Consider the following 20,051-nt stretch of genomic DNA (forward strand, 5'->3'; position numbering starts at 1 on the left):
CGCAGCACCACACAAAAATAAATCTATGGCCTAAACAACTGAAAAAACATTTCAGAATTAAGTCTCTCACGTGACACCAATGTATGACAAAATCATTTTATTAGCGAAGTATACATACATATCTCTCTCATCATGTGAGAATCTCATGAAAAGAAATTCCAATTCATTATTATAAGCATCCAATTCGTGCAATATCATTATTGAGTGGAAGAGGGACAAATAGGCCACAACGAAATTGTATAGTATACACTATACACAAAGATAATCCTCTTTTGTATTTATACTATTTCTTTACAAGGAAACAAAAACTTATTACAATTTCAAAGAATATTGAAACAATGATATGGCCAAATATTAGAATACAAAGTTGGATTCCTCTACTCATTAACTAATGACAATATAAACATATTGGATGATTGGATAAGAAATAAGGACTTAGTCCTTTCTTAGAACCTCAAAGAATAACCAACTTATCTGGAAAAATCCCTTTAGCCAAAAGAACTTATAGAGAACTCCAAGGTTAAAGAAGCCTCTTGGGAAGTAGTATAGAGGTAAAGAGGAGAGGCAAAACCAATGAATTAATGGAAAGACCTTCAACAAAGGGAAATTCAAAGTTCATCAATGAAAATGCATAGGTATCCAACATAGGTAAGCTCCTCATGTGATCAAGTTGAACAGTTTTCCAGTGCACTTAATTAAATTGTCTAATAATCAATCTATCCTTACAAAAGTCCTGCAATGATTTGGCTAAAGTCTTAAGAAGATATAAAATATTTCTTTTCATTTCATCTTTTTTGTGTTTCATTTTTCTTCAAGAATAGCAGGAAGACATGTGCTTCACATTAAATGAAAATACAAACTGATTTCATAGCTCTTATATATTAGACATCTGCCTCTTTAATGATTATATGGATCATACATGAAAGAAGAGAGAAGGAACCTTTTATGTACATGTTTGGTTGGACTTCATAATCACGTTCTCATCCTTGAAAAAGGGTTTTAAAAGTACTTGGATTGCTTGGGTAGATTTTGGAGTTGTAAGAATCAATTTTGTAAAGAGTAGAATTGATTTTGAGAGAAAAATCAATTTAAAACTAACTGACCCTATATTTTACAACTGCCATTGCTTTGAAATGAAGAGATGATCAGACCTGAAAAACCAGTTTGTAGAAGTACAGTAGTATGGTTCTTACCATTTTGTGAAGACGTTGCTGTAGGAAGAGATGGAAGTTTTGTAGCTGCAATTCCATGAATAAAAGGAACAAATGAATTAGAAATTGTTCATAGTGAAGATATGTCTTTGGTTTGGTCACGGTAAAAATATTACAAAGGACAATGGAGAAATTGTGATATGGGGGGGGGAGCTTATACGTACTTCTATTGCATGAGGATGGAAGTGAATATGATGTTGTGGGCCATGGAGCTACAATGTTGTCATTAAGGTCACAAATGAATCCGATCCCAGAAGTTCCATCAAATACTGCATTTGATGGCAAACTCGTCAAAAGGCAGCCAGATTCTAGATGAAATCAAAACGATTGATTAATGTTAGATACTGCAAAACCAAGTAAAATTAGCTGCAGTGTCTGGAAAAATATGATATATAAAGTTCATAGATATACTTTCATATCACTTAAAAGTATCAGTTAAAGTAACAAGTATATTTTTCTCCATGAATTTTGTGTTGCAATACCTAAATGAAGTTAGTTTACTTACATTTTTTTTAAACATGTAAGCCCAAATTAAATTCAATTGAGTGAAATTTAAATTTAACTTTTTTAAAAAAAAAACACCATATTTTTTATGAGTGAAAAGAACAAGGAAAAATACAATTGTTTTCTTTATTTAAGCAGCTTGGCAAAGCAATATATCAATAAATATTTGTACCTTGCAACCCAACTGATTGATCCAAGGGAAGTCCATCGGCCATTAGCAACATAACACGAGAAGTGTCAGTATCAGTATCAGTACTTGCGAAAAGAGTAAAATAGCAGTTTCCTAAGCAAGGGAAATATGACAATGCCAACCTTGAAGAGAAAAGTCCTTCAGGCTTATACGACAAAGATAATAAACATTTTTGGAGACATTTGCTTCCTGCAATTTCTTTCCAAGTGATGTAGCACATTTCAAGGCTTGCAGATTGGTTAAAAAGCTCTGCTCTTGCAAATAGGACACATAACTTTTGATGGCTTTGCAGCAAGCTGTTTGGTTATTTATGAGATTCCCGCATTCTTTCACAACACTTGTGACATTTGGAAAAACCAATGGGCATACTGAGTTAACTATTATAACAACATTGAAAGTTGTCAGACATATGCTTTATATTTCAATAAATTAGCCAAAATTAATAATTGAATGCGATATAAGGAGAATGTATTTTTCTTTTATTTTCTTCTTTTTTCCTACTTGCTCACCTTCTTTTAGGTTGCAGTTTGAGAGTCCTCTAAAAACACTATTTGCAGTGGATGGGTCAAGTTTACTAGCCAGCCAACGAAGGACAATATTCTTGCAATCATTGATCCTAGCGGTCGGCCCAGGCAAGCTATGGTTTCCATCTGACAAGGACCTTCTGAACATCAGAGAAGCAATGATTAGAACGAGTTATATTCAAAGCTAGCACCCCAGAGTATTTGCTAGACTGCCCTATGAGGGTCACCAGCATAGCATCAAATTGAGGACAACATACAACATTTGCCAAATATGGAGCAAAGGAAGTCCAGCAATCAGTAGCAGTTGTGGTTATTATATCTTGAGCAGCTGAGAAATTCAATGAACAATGGCCTGGAAGTAAAAAGGAATTCTAAGTCATCTCAATAACCAAAAAGGTTTGTAATACAAAGCACTCCAAGATAAGCACACACACATACTCAGGATGCACATGAAATAGCATGTTCAAGAAAAAATAAAGTGATTTCACTGTTTGCTTGCAAGATGTCATTTATAGTCCCATCCACAGTGATAGATTTTTATCATATAATAAAGCTAGGAATAATTGTAGAGTTACCCCTAGCCACCATGGTACTTACACAAACCCATATATAGCACCAATGCTACTGAATCTTCACTTCATTGCACTTGTACTTCACCTTCTACTCGGAAAAAATAGCACCAGTCTTCAGGTACAAACTCATATTGTCAACCCATATTGTTGCACCTTACCATAGCATTGAACTCACCAGTGTTACACTGCTGCACTCTAATTTCAAACTGCATCCTTCAACAGTCCTCATTCTTCTTTCCTAAATTGTATGGTAATTCAATTCTCTTTTGGCTTAGATATTTTATGAAATTTCAATCTACTTCTGGCCTCCCTTGGAGTACATTAGAATATAAAAAAATATCTTATCCTATCTTACCTCTGTAATTAGTGTCCCTGTTTTCTCATTTTCTCTTAAAATTAGTCACCATATTTCCTTATCTAATCATGATTTATTTCCCTGATAATTAAGGTTATGATTAAAATTAATAACGATTAGTGGTCTAGGTTTTATAAACATCTCATCAATAAATCTCAGTTAATATCAATTTAGTGCTTCATTCTCTTTTACCTCTCTTCCACCCTTTATACCTAAAACCCCATAATTTCAATACAACAACCAAAAACTACAATGAGACAAAGGGTGGGCGGTACTTGTGAAAACAAGAATTTAGCAAACAAAGATTCACAATGTTAGCTCTCACACTGACAGACTGAAAAGGAAAACTAAACCGTACCTGATAACTTCGGCACCGATTTATTTGTGAAAGGTATCAATGGGGAAGGAGCTAGAAGGGGAATAAAGGGCTGTGGCTGTGTACTACTTGGAGAGATAGCAGGAGGCAGTGCATCAACCTTATTAGTGATAGAAAACGAATATTTTGCGAACCTGATTGAAGAGCCGTGAGACTTGTTCATAACTGCATACATTACAGGCAATTTTCAGCTAAGGAATTATGTTTGTGGAAGAATATATATTTCTAGAAGAAAAATGAAATACTCCTACATTGCCTCAGGCCTCAAAATAAGTAAACTCTTTCATCATTAAGATATCAAACAAACACACTGCATTATTTTATAAAGTACATGCAGAAAATTTATACATCAAGTCAACTTGAACAACAAATTCAGTTACTATTTCTGATACCTCATTGACATTCTACAATGCACAAGAAAAGAACACTGTCTCATAAAATTGTATCAAGCTTTCCTTTTTCACATCAATAATTAATACACATTATTCTACTTGAGATGCTAGCACAACTCCATTGCTTATTGCAAATTCACTATCATATCTAACAGAAATTCAGTGACCAAATACCATCAAGATGCAAACTTGAAAGGCTAAGTGACAAATTAAGCAATAAAGAGTTAAATTAGCAATCAAGGGTCATGCAGATATCTGCAATAATAAATACATACACAGTAGAAGAACAAGGAGAAGAGAGACAGCAATTTGAAGAATGAAACTGCGAGAGAGCAATAATCTCTTCATAGCTTCAGCTTGCCACCAACCAAGAAAATGAACAACAATCCCAAAGTGAACATTAAGAAGAAAGTTGCTCCTCACTTCAGAATCTCAAAACAAAAAAAGCTTCAATGCAACCAAAGAGAGAGAGATAGAGAAGTGAAGTGCAAAGTGAAGAAAATGCAAGAAACCCCTTTTCACTGTTTTTCACTAACAATTGAGTTCAGAGTTGAGAGAGAGAAGAGAGAGAGAGCTTTGCAACTTGCCAGGCATATTATCAGGGATGATCACGTGAGAGGCACGTGATGGATTGGATGCCATGTGGAGAGGTAGTTTGGTTAGTTAATCCCATGTTACCTGCTGTCTCAGTATCCACAAACAACTTCAACCGTCCGATGCTAGTAAGACCAACAACGCACCATTCGATTCAAGAAACCAAATCCAAACCCACATTTTAACAAGTCTTTCTATTCAATGCAAGTAATCATAAATAATTAATTAAAGAGTATATTTTATATTATAATACATTATCAATTGTATTCGTAATATTTCCATTTCTGTTTTTTAATATAAAAATAGATTTTAATAAACATGTGATTATATTCTTCTTGGTTAAATAGTGAAATTTATCCATAAAGATACTAGACACTAAATTTATATTTTCATTTTTTATGGACCAGTTATTCACTACATTACATCTTCACATACAAATTTAATTATTTATCTTATTTTTTTATTAATCAACTGTCATAACTCAAATCTTTTACACAAATTTTTGGATTTGAATCTCATAAATAAAAATAAAAAATAATATACTTTACTAAAAAAATGTCAATTAAATTTCTTAACAAAAATTAAATAACACATATTTTATATTTATAACATGATAATAATAAAAATTGAAATTATTTCTAATATGACTTGAAAGATAATTATTTAAAAAATAAATCAACTTTACACATGTTGAATTATAATTAAGTATATAAATAATTTACACTTATGCATGTATTATTTATTTATGAAAATAAGAGTGTTTATATTTTAATTAAATTTAAAATATACTAAATAAAATTTACGAAGGAATTTATTTTAAATAAATAAATACTTTATATTTTATATATTATTATTATTTTGAAAGAGTCAAATTCAATGCATTATATGTGAATTTATGGTAAAAAAAACTTAATATATTGTATAATTTAAAAACTATATATATAATAATATTAAGACCTGAGATGTGAGTTGGCTTAGTTATACTCACGATCATTACGAGCACTGGATAAGACTTCAAATTCCACTATTTGTGACCTTCATGAAAACAATGAAAAACACTATATATGGACCCATTAATCATTTAATTTCCATCAACCTTCATTCTCCCATTTGATTAATCATTAAGGATTATTAGCGCCATTCATGGCATATGCGAGAGCTGTTACTGTTATTGGCTTTGGCATGCATGAATAAAATGGGACGATACAATAATAAAGTATTATTTTTTGTGTTCACATTTAACCACAATATATATATATACACTCGAACCTTATACTTTAAATATCTTTTTTTTTACAAATTAATTAAATAATATTATTATTTTTAAAAACAAAATTGACTATAAAATAATAAATAAATTATTAATTAAAATGTAATAATCTATATCTATTAAAAAAATCAAATACTTGTCAAAACTTAATTATAAAATATAATAAAAACAAAATTAATTGACACCAATTGTTAAAATTACAACTGCAATAACTTTTTATAGGTTCTTGGTGAGCAAATTAAATATGCCTTAATTAATTTTGTTTGAAACCAAGGGTTTTTCATCTTTGCTAAAATTCAAATTATAAGAGATATCACATCAACTAATAATATGATTAAATTATAATATATAAGATAATTTTCACCTGATAAATCAGTTTTATAAAATTAAATTAGACGCATAACTCATATTTTAATATGTATTAAAATCTATCCTAATGAGATTTGTTGGATCTATTGAGTCATTGTTATTGAATCACTCACATATATTCATTCATGCAAATTTAACACTTAAAAGCTCTCATGACTCACGTTCTAAGAGAACTTGCCTAGAAGCTACTAATAAACTAAAATTTCACACAGGCCAAAGATGAAACAATCTCAAGTTGGAAGCATAGTACTTGTCTCCCAATTACTATAGATCGAGCTACAAGGTTCCAACAATTCGTGTGCAACTATAATGGTAGTTATCCCATGTGAAGAGATGCCCCCATCTTTGCTGGCATTTGCTACTATTTCTACACGTAAGACCCTTAAACGTACAGATCAACAACTCTAATACTAAATGGAGCCAAATACAGTGATTGGAAAATAAATGGTGTCCCGAGGCTGAAGATGTCTTGTGCTATAACCTAGTTTCACTATCCTTCGCCTTCACGTGAGATTTCATTGCCTTATCCAGGGAACATAAATTTGTTTTGACTCTTAAAATGTGCCAACATTCATTGTAGGTAACCGCAATACATGAATTTCCTTCTCAATTTGCTTAGGTTAGAATGAAACTTACGTTTCAAGGGTTAGACTAGTTTTGTTTTTCTTTACGCTAGTTCGAATTATTTTAATTAGTAACGCAACATTTGTGCATTAATTTTAACTTGGGAGGGTCTAAATTCGTTCCAAGTAATAATAATGAGGTTTGAATTTGCATAAAAGAATAAGCCAATAAGGTACTCCACGTTGTAGAGTCAGCTGAAGGTGGACTAAAATATAAGTACAGTATGGTTAAGGTGTGCTCATTGAAAAACATATAATTGATTATTGAAAAAGGATTGGTAATTGCTATCCAATTAATATCCAAAACAAAAGTTTTTCTTCATTTTTTTTTGTTCGTTAATTTACTATATTCGGTGGAATTGAAATACAATTGTTATGGACAGGAATTGAAAACATGGTTGACCATCTTTAATTGGGTGCAACATATTGGCCCCAACTTTAGCGTGGGGGACACTAGAATTAAAGGGCAAGCTATCATATTGATATTTTTCACCCAAAAAAAAAGTATCAAATTGATATTTTTCACCCCCAAAAAAAAGTATCATATTGATATTTTTAACGTTGTTGTGTGGTGTTCCCATCAGCCTTACTGCTCAATGAGAAGTATTGTTTTTGTATTTGCTCTCTTTCTACCACCATGTTAATTATAAATACACTGGTTCATTGTCAGAATTTATTTTATGCATTGTGAGAAATTAGAAAACAGTAAACTTCGCCATCCCCTTTTATGTAATGTGGAGTCGATTATGTATAAATTAAGAAAAAAAAATGCATCTTTAAGTTTAAAGAAAAGAACAAAGAAGAGTACTTTGAATGATCTAATATTTTAGGGAAAAAACAACTTTTTTAAAAAATGTTAAAAGTAACTAAGATTTTGGAATTCCACTTGAGAAGAACCAAGATTAGCGCTTTTTGAGCGGTGATTTGGGGGCATCAACGTCGACCTTATTAACACTTTAATTGGAACTTTGCAGGACTAAATATAATTGCCCTAATCCTATGTTCTGTTATATTGGGAAAACGACGTAATAAAAGTTCAAACGTTACTTTCCTAAAAAGTAAGATTCAATTATTATTAGTAGCAGAACTACTATTTGACAATAATTTTCATGTATTCTTAATAAATTATTAATCAATTAAAATTATTCTAAAAACAACTTATTAAATCATTATTATAAAAAAATATAGTTTTTCTTTTCATAAATAACAGTTATATTATATATAGTTGTATACATAACAATTTATTATAAGACTTATATTGTTAAAGTGTTTAAATCCACCTATTATTATTAAAAAAACAAGATTTAACACAAATCATTGATGTATCAGTTACAATTCATTAATTTTATCAATAAAAATCACCATCTACATATAATTATTGAAAGTTTAAAATGACTCTCTCCCTTTTAATTTGAAACCAACAAAAAAAATTCTTTGGTAACTTCTCGAATCTCAAATAAAATATTTTCATTTGTAACTCAGATACTATATTTATTACCACAAATCATGATTTAAGCTCAAGGTAACAGACGCGTCTCCTCTAGCTAGTAAAATATTCATTTCATGTAGTATGAAACAAAGGAAAAAGCATGCATATTAATAATTGATGGTGATGAAGATAACAAGCAAGAGAATCCCCACTTTAATTTTTATTTTTTGTATTTCCTCTACCCGGCGCAACAATCGGATACCCCCATGTGCTTTTCTCTTCCCCCATTCTCTATTTATAACACACTTTTGATAGCCTCTCTCACATTTCTTGTTCTTTGTTAAGTTAAATGCTACAATTTTTCAATATTGTTAACATGGGAAACTGTTTGAGGAACAACAAAATATCATCACAAGATCATGAGAACTATGCAGAAGCCCCAGTAATTGATGGAAAGGTTGAGAAGGTAAAGGCACTTTCATTGTCCAAGTTGGAAGAAGCGCCAAGGATGGATCAACAAGGCATGAAGAAGGTGAGATTCAAGATGCAAAATGATGATAGTACTTATGAAGGTGAGAGAGGAAGTGAGGGTAATTCTAGAAGTGTGAGGATTAGAGTGGTAATGACTCAAGAAGAGTTGAAAAGGATGATGAGGTGCAAGGATGAACACACTTCATTGGAGCAATTATTACATGCTGTGAAGTTGAGAGGAGGAAAAATTTCAGAGGTTGGTGAATTTGATGATGATCAGGGACTGAATTCTTCTTGGAAGCCATCTTTAGACAGTATTCCAGAGGATCACTGGCTTGATAAATTTATAAAGTAGCATTTTTGTTAGCAATCCAACTCCGTTAACTATTACACTTTTTTTTTAAATTTGATGTATTGAACTCCACATAAATGATGTAGTTACAATGTTACTTGATAATAGAAATCTGGTGTTTATTAGCTTGTGAATTTTGATGGGTTTATTCATGAAAAAGACTAATTTTGTTGGGATGAGGCATTAAGAAATAGGAACCATGATCTACAATTTTCTGCCCTCGGAAAAGTTTTATTTTATTTAACACAATTATAACTCTTAGATTTTTATGCTTAGTACAAGATAATCATCGACCCCATTTTCGGGTGGATTGGAGTGGAAGGAGAGGAGAGATAGAGAGAAGTGATATATCTGATAAGGGATATATATGATGAAAAATATAGAGAAATAAAAAAGAAACATAAGATGAAAGTGAGTCATAAGAAAGTAAAACATCTGACAATTAATATTTTAATCTTAACTAAATTCTAAAAAGTTAGTTTGTGAGAAGATAGATGTTCTCTAACATCTCAAAATAATACTGGGAGCAAAAGATTCGATTAATCGAAATTCAAAAGTTGAAATTTCTCGTCACGGTACTGTTTCATTATCGATCACTCAAGAATATTTAATCTTGCAAGATGATCCTTATTTCACACCTAGAAACCCATTTACAAAAATGAATCCTCGGGTTGTGAGTAATCCCCAGATTTACGTTTATTTTCAACTCCTCGAAGAATTTTGTCGATCTTTCTTTTAGTTGTTGAATTTCTCTTTGTTTGATCAATGTGTGATCGATATTTCAAAATTCTCATTCCTAAATGAATCGAAATAATCCTTGGATTGATTAGAAAATCATTTCAATTGGTTAGAACCCATTACTTGAATGAAATTAGATATCGTGGAATCATATAGAATATTTGATGATACATTTGGTATAGTGTTAAAAAATTGATCCTTGCTTATCAACCACACATTGTCTAACCAAATCCAATTCTCTCTGGATATGTTGCTCCTCAAAAAATCCGATTCTTGCGAACTCTTCCCCCAAATAATGAAGAAATCATGACGGAATTGTCACATATGAAATTAAGTACAATTTTGCAAAGAAATAGTCCATTTATTTCTCGAGAAAAGATGAGAAACATGCTCAATATCATTTGATTGAATAATTGACCCAGTTTGTTTGAAAAAATCATCCACTTTCTTTGATATTTTTCACAAAAAGCAAACATAAGATAATAAATCTAGTCTTTCACTAAGATTTCAGAATAAAAAACCTTGATATTTTAATACATGTATTTAATTTATTCGGAGCTATTATATAAAGGTCAAGTTATTACTATATGTGAAATTTTCAACATATACATCAAACATAAAGTTTATCAAATTAGACGTCAACAACTGATTCAATAAGAACTCGATAACAATCGACCAATTGATCCAACAACTGTTAAAATGAGCTTTGTCCAAATACTATTATGTCTTGCAGTGAGAATTATTCTACTCATATAATTTTAGCTATATATCACTGCTTAATGTAACCATCAACAAACACATGATTGATGATTCTGCCTAAAGATGACGAAAAACATGTTTTTAATAAGAAAGGGTCATCATAATTCTGCAAATAATTATGTTCCACTGCTATTAATGAAAGTAACTTTTAGTTTATGTCGGATTGAAAAAAAATCAGCGATCTCCTTTATGCCTCATTCCCTCTTGTTCTAATAAAAACATCAAACTTCAGTAAGTAACAATAATACCAATACCAATAGAAACAAACAAGAAAAAATTGTCATTTTCTACCGCATGTCATTTTTCTCTGTTGAGGACAGAGAAGGAAACCTAATACGTAATAACTGTTTAGTATGAGTAGTGGGTAGTGAAATTGGAAAGAAACTTTGGTTATACATATTTAATAGTAAAGTGCAAGCAGAGTTCACGTCAATCTTAATATTGTTCAATCAAAATCAACGCATTGATGGAAAAGGTACTATTATTTTCAGGTGTATCCAAAGGTAGTTAATTGGACTTCAACTAACAACGCTAAATCCTAACTCATTCTAACAACTTTATTAGTTACAAGCTGGTACCATAAAAATAAGGTTACGGGCAAGGACACTGTTTAAAGAATTAATAAATTAAAAAAACTTTATTCATTGGGAAACATTAATAACACTTTTTCCTTTTATTCCTTACGTAACTTTTATTGGTTAGCATTTGCTTAAAAATAATCCGTAACTTCTATTCTGAAAATCCAATATATTCATCCTTCTTCATAGACATAATTAAGAAGCAAGACAAGTATACGAGTAATTTATATTTTTGGGAATCAATTATTCTTGAAAATATTTTTATTAAACTTGTATCAAATATGAAAATGTAATATTTTCAGGTTCACTTTTACTTAAATCTTTATTCTTCTTTTGCACAGCAAACCACTTATATTATTATTAATTAGTATGATACTTGACCCATGTTGTGCAAAGATCTTTGCATGTACAAAAAAGTATATATGAGAATTAGAACATAATAACCTAAGCCCGTTAATTCTCTACAACTCAGAGAATATATCATTTGGGTTATTTTTTATTCAATCGGCAAATCAAATAATATTAGTAAAGATAAGCAAACCAGGTGCCTCTGGTACCAGTTACAAATAAGCCTACGGTTATAACATATTTGCAGCAAAGAGAGGTGAAAATATATCATTTGGGTTATTGATAAAAGCGACCCATCCAATTTAATCCCACTCCTCAATACAGCTTGCAACATCTATACTCCACGGGTGTTGCTAGGTGCACCCAACACTATTGTTGCTGCACGTGCACCTAGCATTTTCCCATTTTTCTAATTTTATCCTTTACTTTTATGGAATTTCTTAAAAAATATTTGTGAAGAATTAATTTAAAATTAATGGCTCAAACAAGACTCAAACGTGTGACTTTCAGGTTATTAGCACATTTTCCCATTTTTCTAATTTTATCCTTTACTTTTATGGAATTTCTTAAAAAATATTTGTGAAGAATTAATTTAAAATTAATGGCTCAAACAAGACTCAAACGTGTGACTTTCAGGTTATTAGCACAACGTTTTAACCAACTGAACTAATGAGTCAATTATGTTATAAAATAAATAATATTGTTATACATAACACTAAAATTTCTAATGTATATTTAATGCACATGTAAATTTAAATAATAAATTTTTTGATAATTAATTTTCATATAAATCATACGAATTATTTAATTCGTATATTTTTTTAAAAATAAAAAATATTTACTATTACAAAATTTAATATATATTATTGATGTTTCATTAATTATTTAATATATATTTAAATTTTTTAATAGTAAAAAAAATTAAAGCTCTTACGAAAGATGTTCTTCAATAAAAAAAAAAAAAAAAAAGCTTTTTCATAAGATTTCTACGGAAGAGGTTCTTCCGTAAAAAAAAAAAAACTCTTACGGAAGAGCATCTTCTATGGTTCTTCCGTAAGATTTCTACGGAAGAGATTCTTCCGTAAAAAAAAAAAAAAAAACTCTTACGGAAGAACTTATTCTGTAAAATTCTTATGGAAGAAATTCTTCTGTAAGAGTGAAGGGCAAAATTGGAAAAATAAGAAAATGTTGAGTGCATCTAAAATACTGTTGGGTGCACCTAGCAACACCCATACTCCACACGTATAATGATGGATCAAAACCATTTATATAAGCCCTGCACCAGGTCCATGCATTGTACCGAACAGCATCCATAACAACTTCCAAGTCACATGAAGCATTGTACTCAAATCTTTCTTCATTTCTTGAAACAAACACTTTCATATATATATATATATATATATATATATATATATATATATGAAAGTTAATTAGTATAAACTTTTATAAAATTAATTTTGTATGTTATTATTATAAAAATGATTAATGTTAATATAAAATTGTGTAAAATTAATTGTGTGTTTACTGTTATTACAATAACAATTAAGACCTATCATCGTATAATATAAAAATTAGTTTTAAAATTTTATGTGTAAATTTTTTTTTTAATTATTATTTATTAAAAGTTAAACATTTAAATAATTATAAAGAAAAAAAAATTCAAACCCCTTTATAAGGTTTCCGGATCCGTCACTTCAATTGTCATTAACTTACTTTTCCAGGAATAATGCAAGTAATCCTAAAAAAACTTGACAATCAATATTAATAATTGGTATTACCAGCGGGGTCAAGGGAATTTCACTTTGGATGATCAAAATGCAAGTCATGGAAAACTAAATTATTGATTGAGCACACACAGGGTACCCCAAATGCTGATGGGTTAAAAGTAGAAAACACATTCTGGGAAAGACAAAAAAATAATTAATAGTAATAATAATTGACATTAATTGCTGCAGCAACTTATGAGTTTGATAGTAGCATACAGAAAAAATGCTTCTATATCATTATGAGACCATCGAGAATGTTTCGACTGCATCTCCCAATTTTTATATATTCCAAAACTACCCTTTTATGTAAGCACCTCCCAATATATTATACCTTCCTCATCCTCCTTGAAACTCCAAGAGCTTCCTCTCCATCTCTGTCATACACAAGGGTTCTATTTTGGAATAGTCATTCCCAAACAGGTGTTTCAGAATGGCTATTCTGGAATACCCATTCCAGAACAGGAATTCCGGAACAGCTATTCCGAAAAGGAAATTCTAGGACGCAAACCCATCCCCACCAAAAACCAACCCGAACCCCATAGAACCCAAACCCAACCCCACACCAAAAAGAAAGAAACTTACCTTCAATGACGTCATGACGATGGCGCAACGGGGAGGAGGCAACCGTCACAGGTGGGAGGTGTTAAGGTTGGGGAATTTCAAACGGAAATGGAGGTGCAGGATTTGAATTCCCTTAATTAAATGAAGTTTTGAGAAAGAAAATGGGTTTGTAACGATTCATAGAATATAATAGAAAAAGAAAAAATGTAAATAGTAAATGAGATTTGTTTTGACACATGGTTATTATAAAGATTATTATATTGCAAAATTAATTAGAATTTACTTTTGATATTTTTAAAGTAATTATTATGTATGTATATATATAAGTATAATTATCATGAAAGTTAATAATTTTTAATTATACAAAAATAATAATTTATAATTAAATAATAATATAAAAATCCATCATATTATTATATTCTAATTAAATTCATAGTAAAGAATTCTTTCATGAACACATTACTTGAGCAGCCACCACAAATACACCTCACAAATATAATATGACTAATTCTTTCGAAATTTCCTATCTAAACATATTTCACCATGGAATCACAAGCAGCAACATCAATGTACATGTACTTAGCAGAGATTTTGCAGGAGTGTTGAGGCATAGACATAACACTTTGTTGATACACACCAAAAGAATAGGAAACACTGTTGCACATAGCCTTTCTAGATTGGCTTTTTCTTCTCGTGATTCAATTTGGATTGAGGAAGTTCCTCGAAATTCAAACTCTTGTAGACCTTGATTTAAGGACTGTTTTAACTTTTTTTTTAAAAAGCATATTTCACCACTAAGCAATTTAAATTCTCTAAAAAAAAGACTTACCCCCATAAAGTTCCTCATCCAAACACAACGTAAGGGCTTTTGATTGCCTTTGACCATGAGAGGCATAGAGGAGTTTCTTTATCTCCACATTTAAACTGATCGCCGTGTAAGTTTGCTGTCCCCATATTCCACTTTTAGAATTTATTTTTTTGTTAAAATTCCACTTTTAGAATCTTGAGATTGTTAAAGCCCAATGTGGGGGATTTAGGCTAGGCTTAAAATCATCATTTGCTGTTGAGGCTTTTTTGTCTTCATCTTACTGTTCTTTCTCCTCAGTGGTTCATGCCTTAAAAAATGTTCCCCTCACCTAACTACCATATTGATTTTATTCAAATCTCTAATGTGTTTTCCACTATTCCTAGTTAACTTTATATTTCATTCATATTTCTTCCGGAAAAAAAAAAACAATGAATAATGTCTTGAATTGTACAAGTTAAGAGTCACCAAAACTCAAATGCATTTATTAAATGCAACAGTTACTTGCATGCAATTTGAGAGGGCAGCAAAAAAGCATGACCGAATGTCAGGTGCAAAATACTCCTTAAGTTGTGCCACAATTGTAATTATTAAGCCGATAATACATAACTACAATTAAGCAAAATCACATTTCTAAATGAAGTTCCTTATGACTGACAGACATATGGAAGTATGCCTCCAAGGTCGAATTATGCAAAGTTCCACCTGAAAATACATGTTATACATGTGTAAGAAAAATGGTCCTCAAGCATATTTTTTGAAAAGCTAAATATGACTCAACCCCAGGCAAACCCTGATTTACAGAGCACACCTGGCGCTAATAATTGCAACAACAAAAAACTAAACATGAATCAAAGAGCAACGTAGATTACCTCAGGTTCAAACCTAAAGTTCAGGCGTCAGTTGCTGATTCAAATCATAAGAATAAATGACGAATTGCACTATACAGATGATAGGACACGGCTAAGGCAGAAATCTCCATGACAAGTAGGTTGAGTTTCGATGAATAAAATATGAACTGGTAGAAAGAGTCATAGGTGAGGCTAACCAAACCCAACTTCATATAGATCATATAAAAAACCAAAATGACACCAGCTAGGAAAGCTCCAGCAATTCTATTGAAAATTGAGAGGGTCGAAGAAAGTTGGGGCTGATAAAGAGGAAGATGAGGAGATAACGGACGAAAACCAGATGGGTTTGTCTCACTGGTTTTACTTGGGATGTCACTCATAAAACGTTTATGACCAATCATTCCCAATGTGCCAGCTTCCATACTTCTCTCAAAACTTCTAGCCATCACAGTATTGACTCCCTAATGAATGAAAATATGATCAGCCAAGTAACAGAAGCCAAATGGGCTCAACTCAATCACAGATAACTTATAATATAGGAACTCACCAATGGCATTTGACCCTGTGCAGCCCAAACTCTAGAGACATATCTAGCTCCAGCCAGCACATTGGTGTTCAGTCCAGAAGCTTTGTACCTCTGACAAAGGAGAACAATTCCACAGGAATTAGAAACTAAAAAGAGGTAAATTAATGATTGTGTACCACACTTTCAGGTATAATGATATGCACCAGTTCAATTTTTTTGTATTATAGAAAAAAGATAAGAAACAAAAAAATTATATTTGGGGCAAGATTAGACTGTGGATTTACATTCATAATTATACCTTCAATGTGTCCTCAAAAGAGGAAGTACCAGTACCACTGAACCTAAAGATAACAAACAGTTCACAGCTCCATATGTCCTTGGCAAAACATAATGTTTTGCAATGCTTGCAATAAGAAATCACTTTTTTTTTTTTATCAGCAATAAGAAACACTTGATAGTTGATACACACACAGAAGAAAAGGTGTGGAAATCTGGTTCCAGCTGACTGTTAGGATTATTATCTGATTCCTATTTTTATTAGATAATAATTCAGTAAATCATATCACATCAGTTTAGGTAATTTACATTTAAAAGTAGATCACTTAAGTTTAGGCAGTCTAGAGTCTAGACTCTAGACTGCCTAGTGTCTAGCCCTGTTGAGGGGAGAAAATTTCTCCTTCCTTTTCTAGCTCTTAATTCCCTTGACACAGCTTGCTATTTATTGGCAACTATTTAGTCCAAATACAATCATCAATAGAACAAAAAAAAACTTTGTCCACAAAATCTACAAAAAGAAATCACAACCTAGTTAGAGCATCATGCAGAAGGTTTAGCAAAATATTATTTTATCAATGATGGCAACAATCTTAGTTATCAATCCACATGGCAGTGTGTAATGGCTACTCCCAAAAACATTATAGTGGGATAGCAGATATTGGGAAACTGCTACAGAAAAATTATAAAGAATTATATTATATGTATAAAAATGCTCAAAAAATTAAACATAATCAATTAAAGACATAATAAAAAATTTAGAGGGCAGAAGAGAACACAAACAACTAAAATCAAAGATGAAAAATGTGTGAAATCCCAACAGTCACAATCTTGGATATAGAACAGAGAGGCACAGAGCACTGTAAGAGAACAGAGCGTTGCCACAGAAGCCATGATTGGCAGGAAACCAGACAATGTCACCAGAGAATTTCGGAGACAGCACCAGAAAGCAGTGGATGTGGGTGGTTCACTCAGCCAAAGAGCTGACAAAGTGACAAGATTCAATGAAAACTAGGGTTTCATTTTGAACCATTTGATTCAATTACTGGGGAGGGGGATGTTGATAATATTGACCACCAACCAAACACCCCTGAATGACAAAGTTAACAGTTTTGAAGGACAAATGGAGTTTTTCATCCCATTTACAAGTTGCATCCACTATTGAAGTATTAATGCCATGAAAAGTTGAAAACTCATTATGTCAGGCTGATAGCAACTATAGTATTACAATTGCACAGGATTAACTACTATGACAACAAGTAGCAATCAGCATTTATTGCTTAGAACCACATATAAGATAATAAGCATAACATACAAGATAAAAATGTCTAGGGGACCAAAACCCCAATGAATAGGTATGATGTAAATTAGTTTTGAAATTTAAGGTTTGGTTATCACTCAAAAATTGAAGGACCGGTTCTAATGTCATAGTAGAAACTAGCTCAAAATAAACCTGTCATGAAGTTGCTTTCTACCAGCAATTTAAATCAAAGTAACATGTCTCCTTTTCTCTCTCTCTCTAACAATTTCAAATTTCAAATTCATATTTGTCGTTAATCCAGTCAAATTTCAGATTTCAAATTTTGCCAAACCTCCCCAAAAGTTATGATAGTAACCAGAACTAGTGGACAACTACAGCAACTAACTTCAACTTCTGAGTCTAAAATACTTCATATGCATGACTAGAATCCATTAGTCTTATATCAACTTGAGAACATTTCAGCAGCTACAAAGTAAAGAGGGAGCAAAATGGTTACATCTAATCAGACTAATCTAAATAAATCAAAGTTGCAGCAGCAAAGACAACTTCTCTTAGGACCTATTTCGATAAAAATGAAATGAGTTTCTCCATAAAAGCTAAAACTAGCTTATGCATAAGTTAAATTGTTGAAGCTCTCTCGTAGTGCTAAGTGTTGTAGTCCTTCAGATAAGTGGGTCTCGAAACATTCCTTTTGGGCCTGGTAGGTGCTGTCGGTATTGCTATCATTACTTTACACAAGCGCAATTACTACAAGTTAAAGGTACATAAAACATAGTATTTGAAATTTCTTTATCAGTTACTTCACAGGGAACAACAAGCACAAGCAAGCGACACGAGAAAGACGCATACCGAAGAATTGGTCGCATCAGAATCACTGCCAAGCTTATTCGCGGGAACTTTGGGAAGACCGGTCAAGTTTCCACCGGAAGCGTTTTCCTTCGCTGAAACGGCATTAGCATCAAAAGAAACGACCAAATCAGAAGAAAAAAGAAATTCTCAGCTCCAGCTATTAGAAACAAATTTAAGCTCGTAAAGCAACACAAATCACACGATTCCACCAAATCTACGAAACGCGAATAAAGAAAATCCTCAATTAGAAAAAATCAAGACTGATAACCTATTTACTCTCTTCGCGTGATTATTACCGATAACCTATTTATTTCTGTTTCCTCAATTTACGTCGTTATCAGAACGGAAGTTAAATAAATAAAAAAAAGGAAAATAGCTTAATGGATTTGATGAGATAAAAAGCAACGAATAAACGAATTGAAAAAAAAAAAAAAAAGTGAGGGGGAAAGGTGAAGCACCGAAAGGCATGGTGGCGGTGTTGCGGTGGAAGAGATCGGGGAGGGGAGAGATGGCTCCAATCTGAGGGCGAGGGAGAGAGGGGAAGGTTCTAGAAAGAGAAGAAGAGGAAGAGGAAGAGAGGAACTTAGACTTGGTGGATCGGAGGAGCCACGACATGGTGGTGGTGATCGACGGAGATTGGAGGAATACTTGCGGGACGAGAGAAGAGAAAGCGACTAGTGAGATCGAGTGGGGGTGAAGTTGGTGATTTTTCTCGGGCGTGTGGAGAACCAACGTGAACTAGGGCTACGTGCCACGTCACCATGCTCTCATTTTTTTTTTTTTACAAGCAACACTCTTTCTTTCTTGTCAGTGTGTTGAGAGCTAGAGCTGAAAAAATGAGATAAATGAATTTTAAAATAATATGAGATTTATATTTTTACACTTGACTTGGATTTAAAATTTCCATCTTGGTTCATTTTCTTTTCATTCCTTTGGATAAACCATACTTCAACAAATTATACATAAGAGAGAGAAAAAAGAGATAAATTTAAAATTGAAATATAATACCTACTTGGAGAAAAAAATAAACACAAGATAATGTTGTATTAAATTGCTTATGCTTATGGCATCTCTAATATATGAATTAAAAATATAATAAATGAATGCCTAATAATTAATTGATGAACATATGAATTTAAATATTCATTAATGACATTATTCTTGTTATTAATACTCTTATGTATGTTCTTTCTTCTAATTAATTGTTTATCAATACAAATAGGAATATTTTAGTCCAATTAATTAAATTATTATATATAAATCACATCTCTAAATTTTAAGTATTAATTATCTTAACCCTTCTTGCTCGAAACTCTTTTGCATTTCTATTTTATAAAAAAATTAACAATATAAAATAAAATTAGTTGTTAAATTAAATAATATTTTAATTTATAGTAGAATTGCATTTGTTAATAATAAAACTAACATGACATAAATTGAATTTTTTAAATTATTTTACTGTAAAGAAAATACCAAAAATACATGAATCATCAAGTCACAGTTA

General features: G+C 31.6%; 3 protein-coding genes and 1 long non-coding RNA gene across 9 annotated transcripts; 1 reads left to right on the forward strand and 3 right to left on the reverse strand.

Annotated features, from left to right (window-relative positions):
* Positions 1-252: 252 nt before the first annotated feature.
* Positions 253-4,686, reverse strand: LOC100790956 (uncharacterized GPI-anchored protein At1g61900). 6 transcript variants are annotated; one of them, XM_006582287.4, is made up of 8 exons: positions 4,400-4,686; positions 3,715-3,897; positions 2,687-2,781; positions 2,415-2,569; positions 2,028-2,282; positions 1,888-1,899; positions 1,376-1,519; positions 253-1,238 (listed from the first exon to the last, which is right to left on the reverse strand). In XM_006582287.4, the coding sequence occupies exons 3-8, from the start codon at positions 2,689-2,691 to the stop codon at positions 1,105-1,107; spliced, it is 705 nt and encodes a 234-aa protein (XP_006582350.1). In that variant the 5' UTR covers positions 2,692-2,781; positions 3,715-3,897; positions 4,400-4,686; the 3' UTR covers positions 253-1,104. The 6 variants fall into 6 exon arrangements, with proteins under 6 accessions (XP_006582350.1, XP_006582352.1, XP_006582353.1 ...); XM_006582289.4 differs by having other exon boundaries at positions 253-591; positions 1,194-1,238; positions 2,415-2,781; XM_006582290.4 differs by having other exon boundaries at positions 1,376-1,480; positions 2,415-2,781.
* Positions 4,687-8,785: 4,099 nt separating this feature from the next.
* On the forward strand, positions 8,786-9,235 carry LOC102670552 (uncharacterized). The gene has a single exon (XM_006582291.3). It carries the CDS (start codon positions 8,786-8,788, stop codon positions 9,233-9,235), a length of 450 nt encoding a protein of 149 aa, XP_006582354.3.
* Positions 9,236-13,572: 4,337 nt separating this feature from the next.
* LOC121175090 (uncharacterized) lies at positions 13,573-14,202 on the reverse strand. Its single transcript, XR_005892113.1, has 2 exons — positions 14,004-14,202; positions 13,573-13,795 (listed from the first exon to the last, which is right to left on the reverse strand). It is a non-coding gene; the product is annotated as an uncharacterized lncRNA (long non-coding RNA).
* Positions 14,203-15,244: 1,042 nt separating this feature from the next.
* LOC100527396 (succinate dehydrogenase subunit 3-like) lies at positions 15,245-19,254 on the reverse strand. Its single transcript, NM_001248559.3, has 5 exons — positions 19,006-19,254; positions 18,548-18,639; positions 16,186-16,275; positions 15,660-16,099; positions 15,245-15,492 (listed from the first exon to the last, which is right to left on the reverse strand). The coding sequence occupies exons 1-4, from the start codon at positions 19,160-19,162 to the stop codon at positions 15,704-15,706; spliced, it is 735 nt and encodes a 244-aa protein (NP_001235488.2). The 5' UTR covers positions 19,163-19,254; the 3' UTR covers positions 15,245-15,492; positions 15,660-15,703.
* Between the last annotated feature and the right edge of the window lie 797 nt (positions 19,255-20,051).

Source organism: Glycine max, chromosome 6 (assembly GCF_000004515.6).
Source record: "Glycine max cultivar Williams 82 chromosome 6, Glycine_max_v4.0, whole genome shotgun sequence".
NCBI lineage: Eukaryota > Viridiplantae > Streptophyta > Magnoliopsida > Fabales > Fabaceae > Glycine > Glycine max.

Excerpts from the sequence above, each read along its gene's own strand:
- LOC100790956 (XM_006582286.4), bottom strand. The coding sequence starts at position 2,577 with ATGTTCAGAAGGTCCTTGTCAGATGGAAACCATAGCTTGCCTGGGCCG. Across the intron at positions 2,283-2,414 it reads AAACTGCAACCTAAAAGAAG|TTAACTCAGTATGCCCATTG; the intron begins GTGAGCAAGTAG and ends TTGTTATAATAG. Across the intron at positions 1,239-1,375 it reads TCCATCCTCATGCAATAGAA|CTACAAAACTTCCATCTCTT; the intron begins GTACGTATAAGC and ends ATGGAATTGCAG.
- LOC102670552 (XM_006582291.3), top strand. The coding sequence starts at position 8,786 with ATGGGAAACTGTTTGAGGAACAACAAAATATCATCACAAGATCATGAG.
- LOC100527396 (NM_001248559.3), bottom strand. The coding sequence starts at position 19,162 with ATGTCGTGGCTCCTCCGATCCACCAAGTCTAAGTTCCTCTCTTCCTCT. Across the intron at positions 16,276-18,547 it reads CTGATGCGACCAATTCTTCG|AGGTACAAAGCTTCTGGACT; the intron begins GTATGCGTCTTT and ends CTCCTTTGTCAG. Across the intron at positions 16,100-16,185 it reads CACAGGGTCAAATGCCATTG|GGAGTCAATACTGTGATGGC; the intron begins GTGAGTTCCTAT and ends TTCATTCATTAG.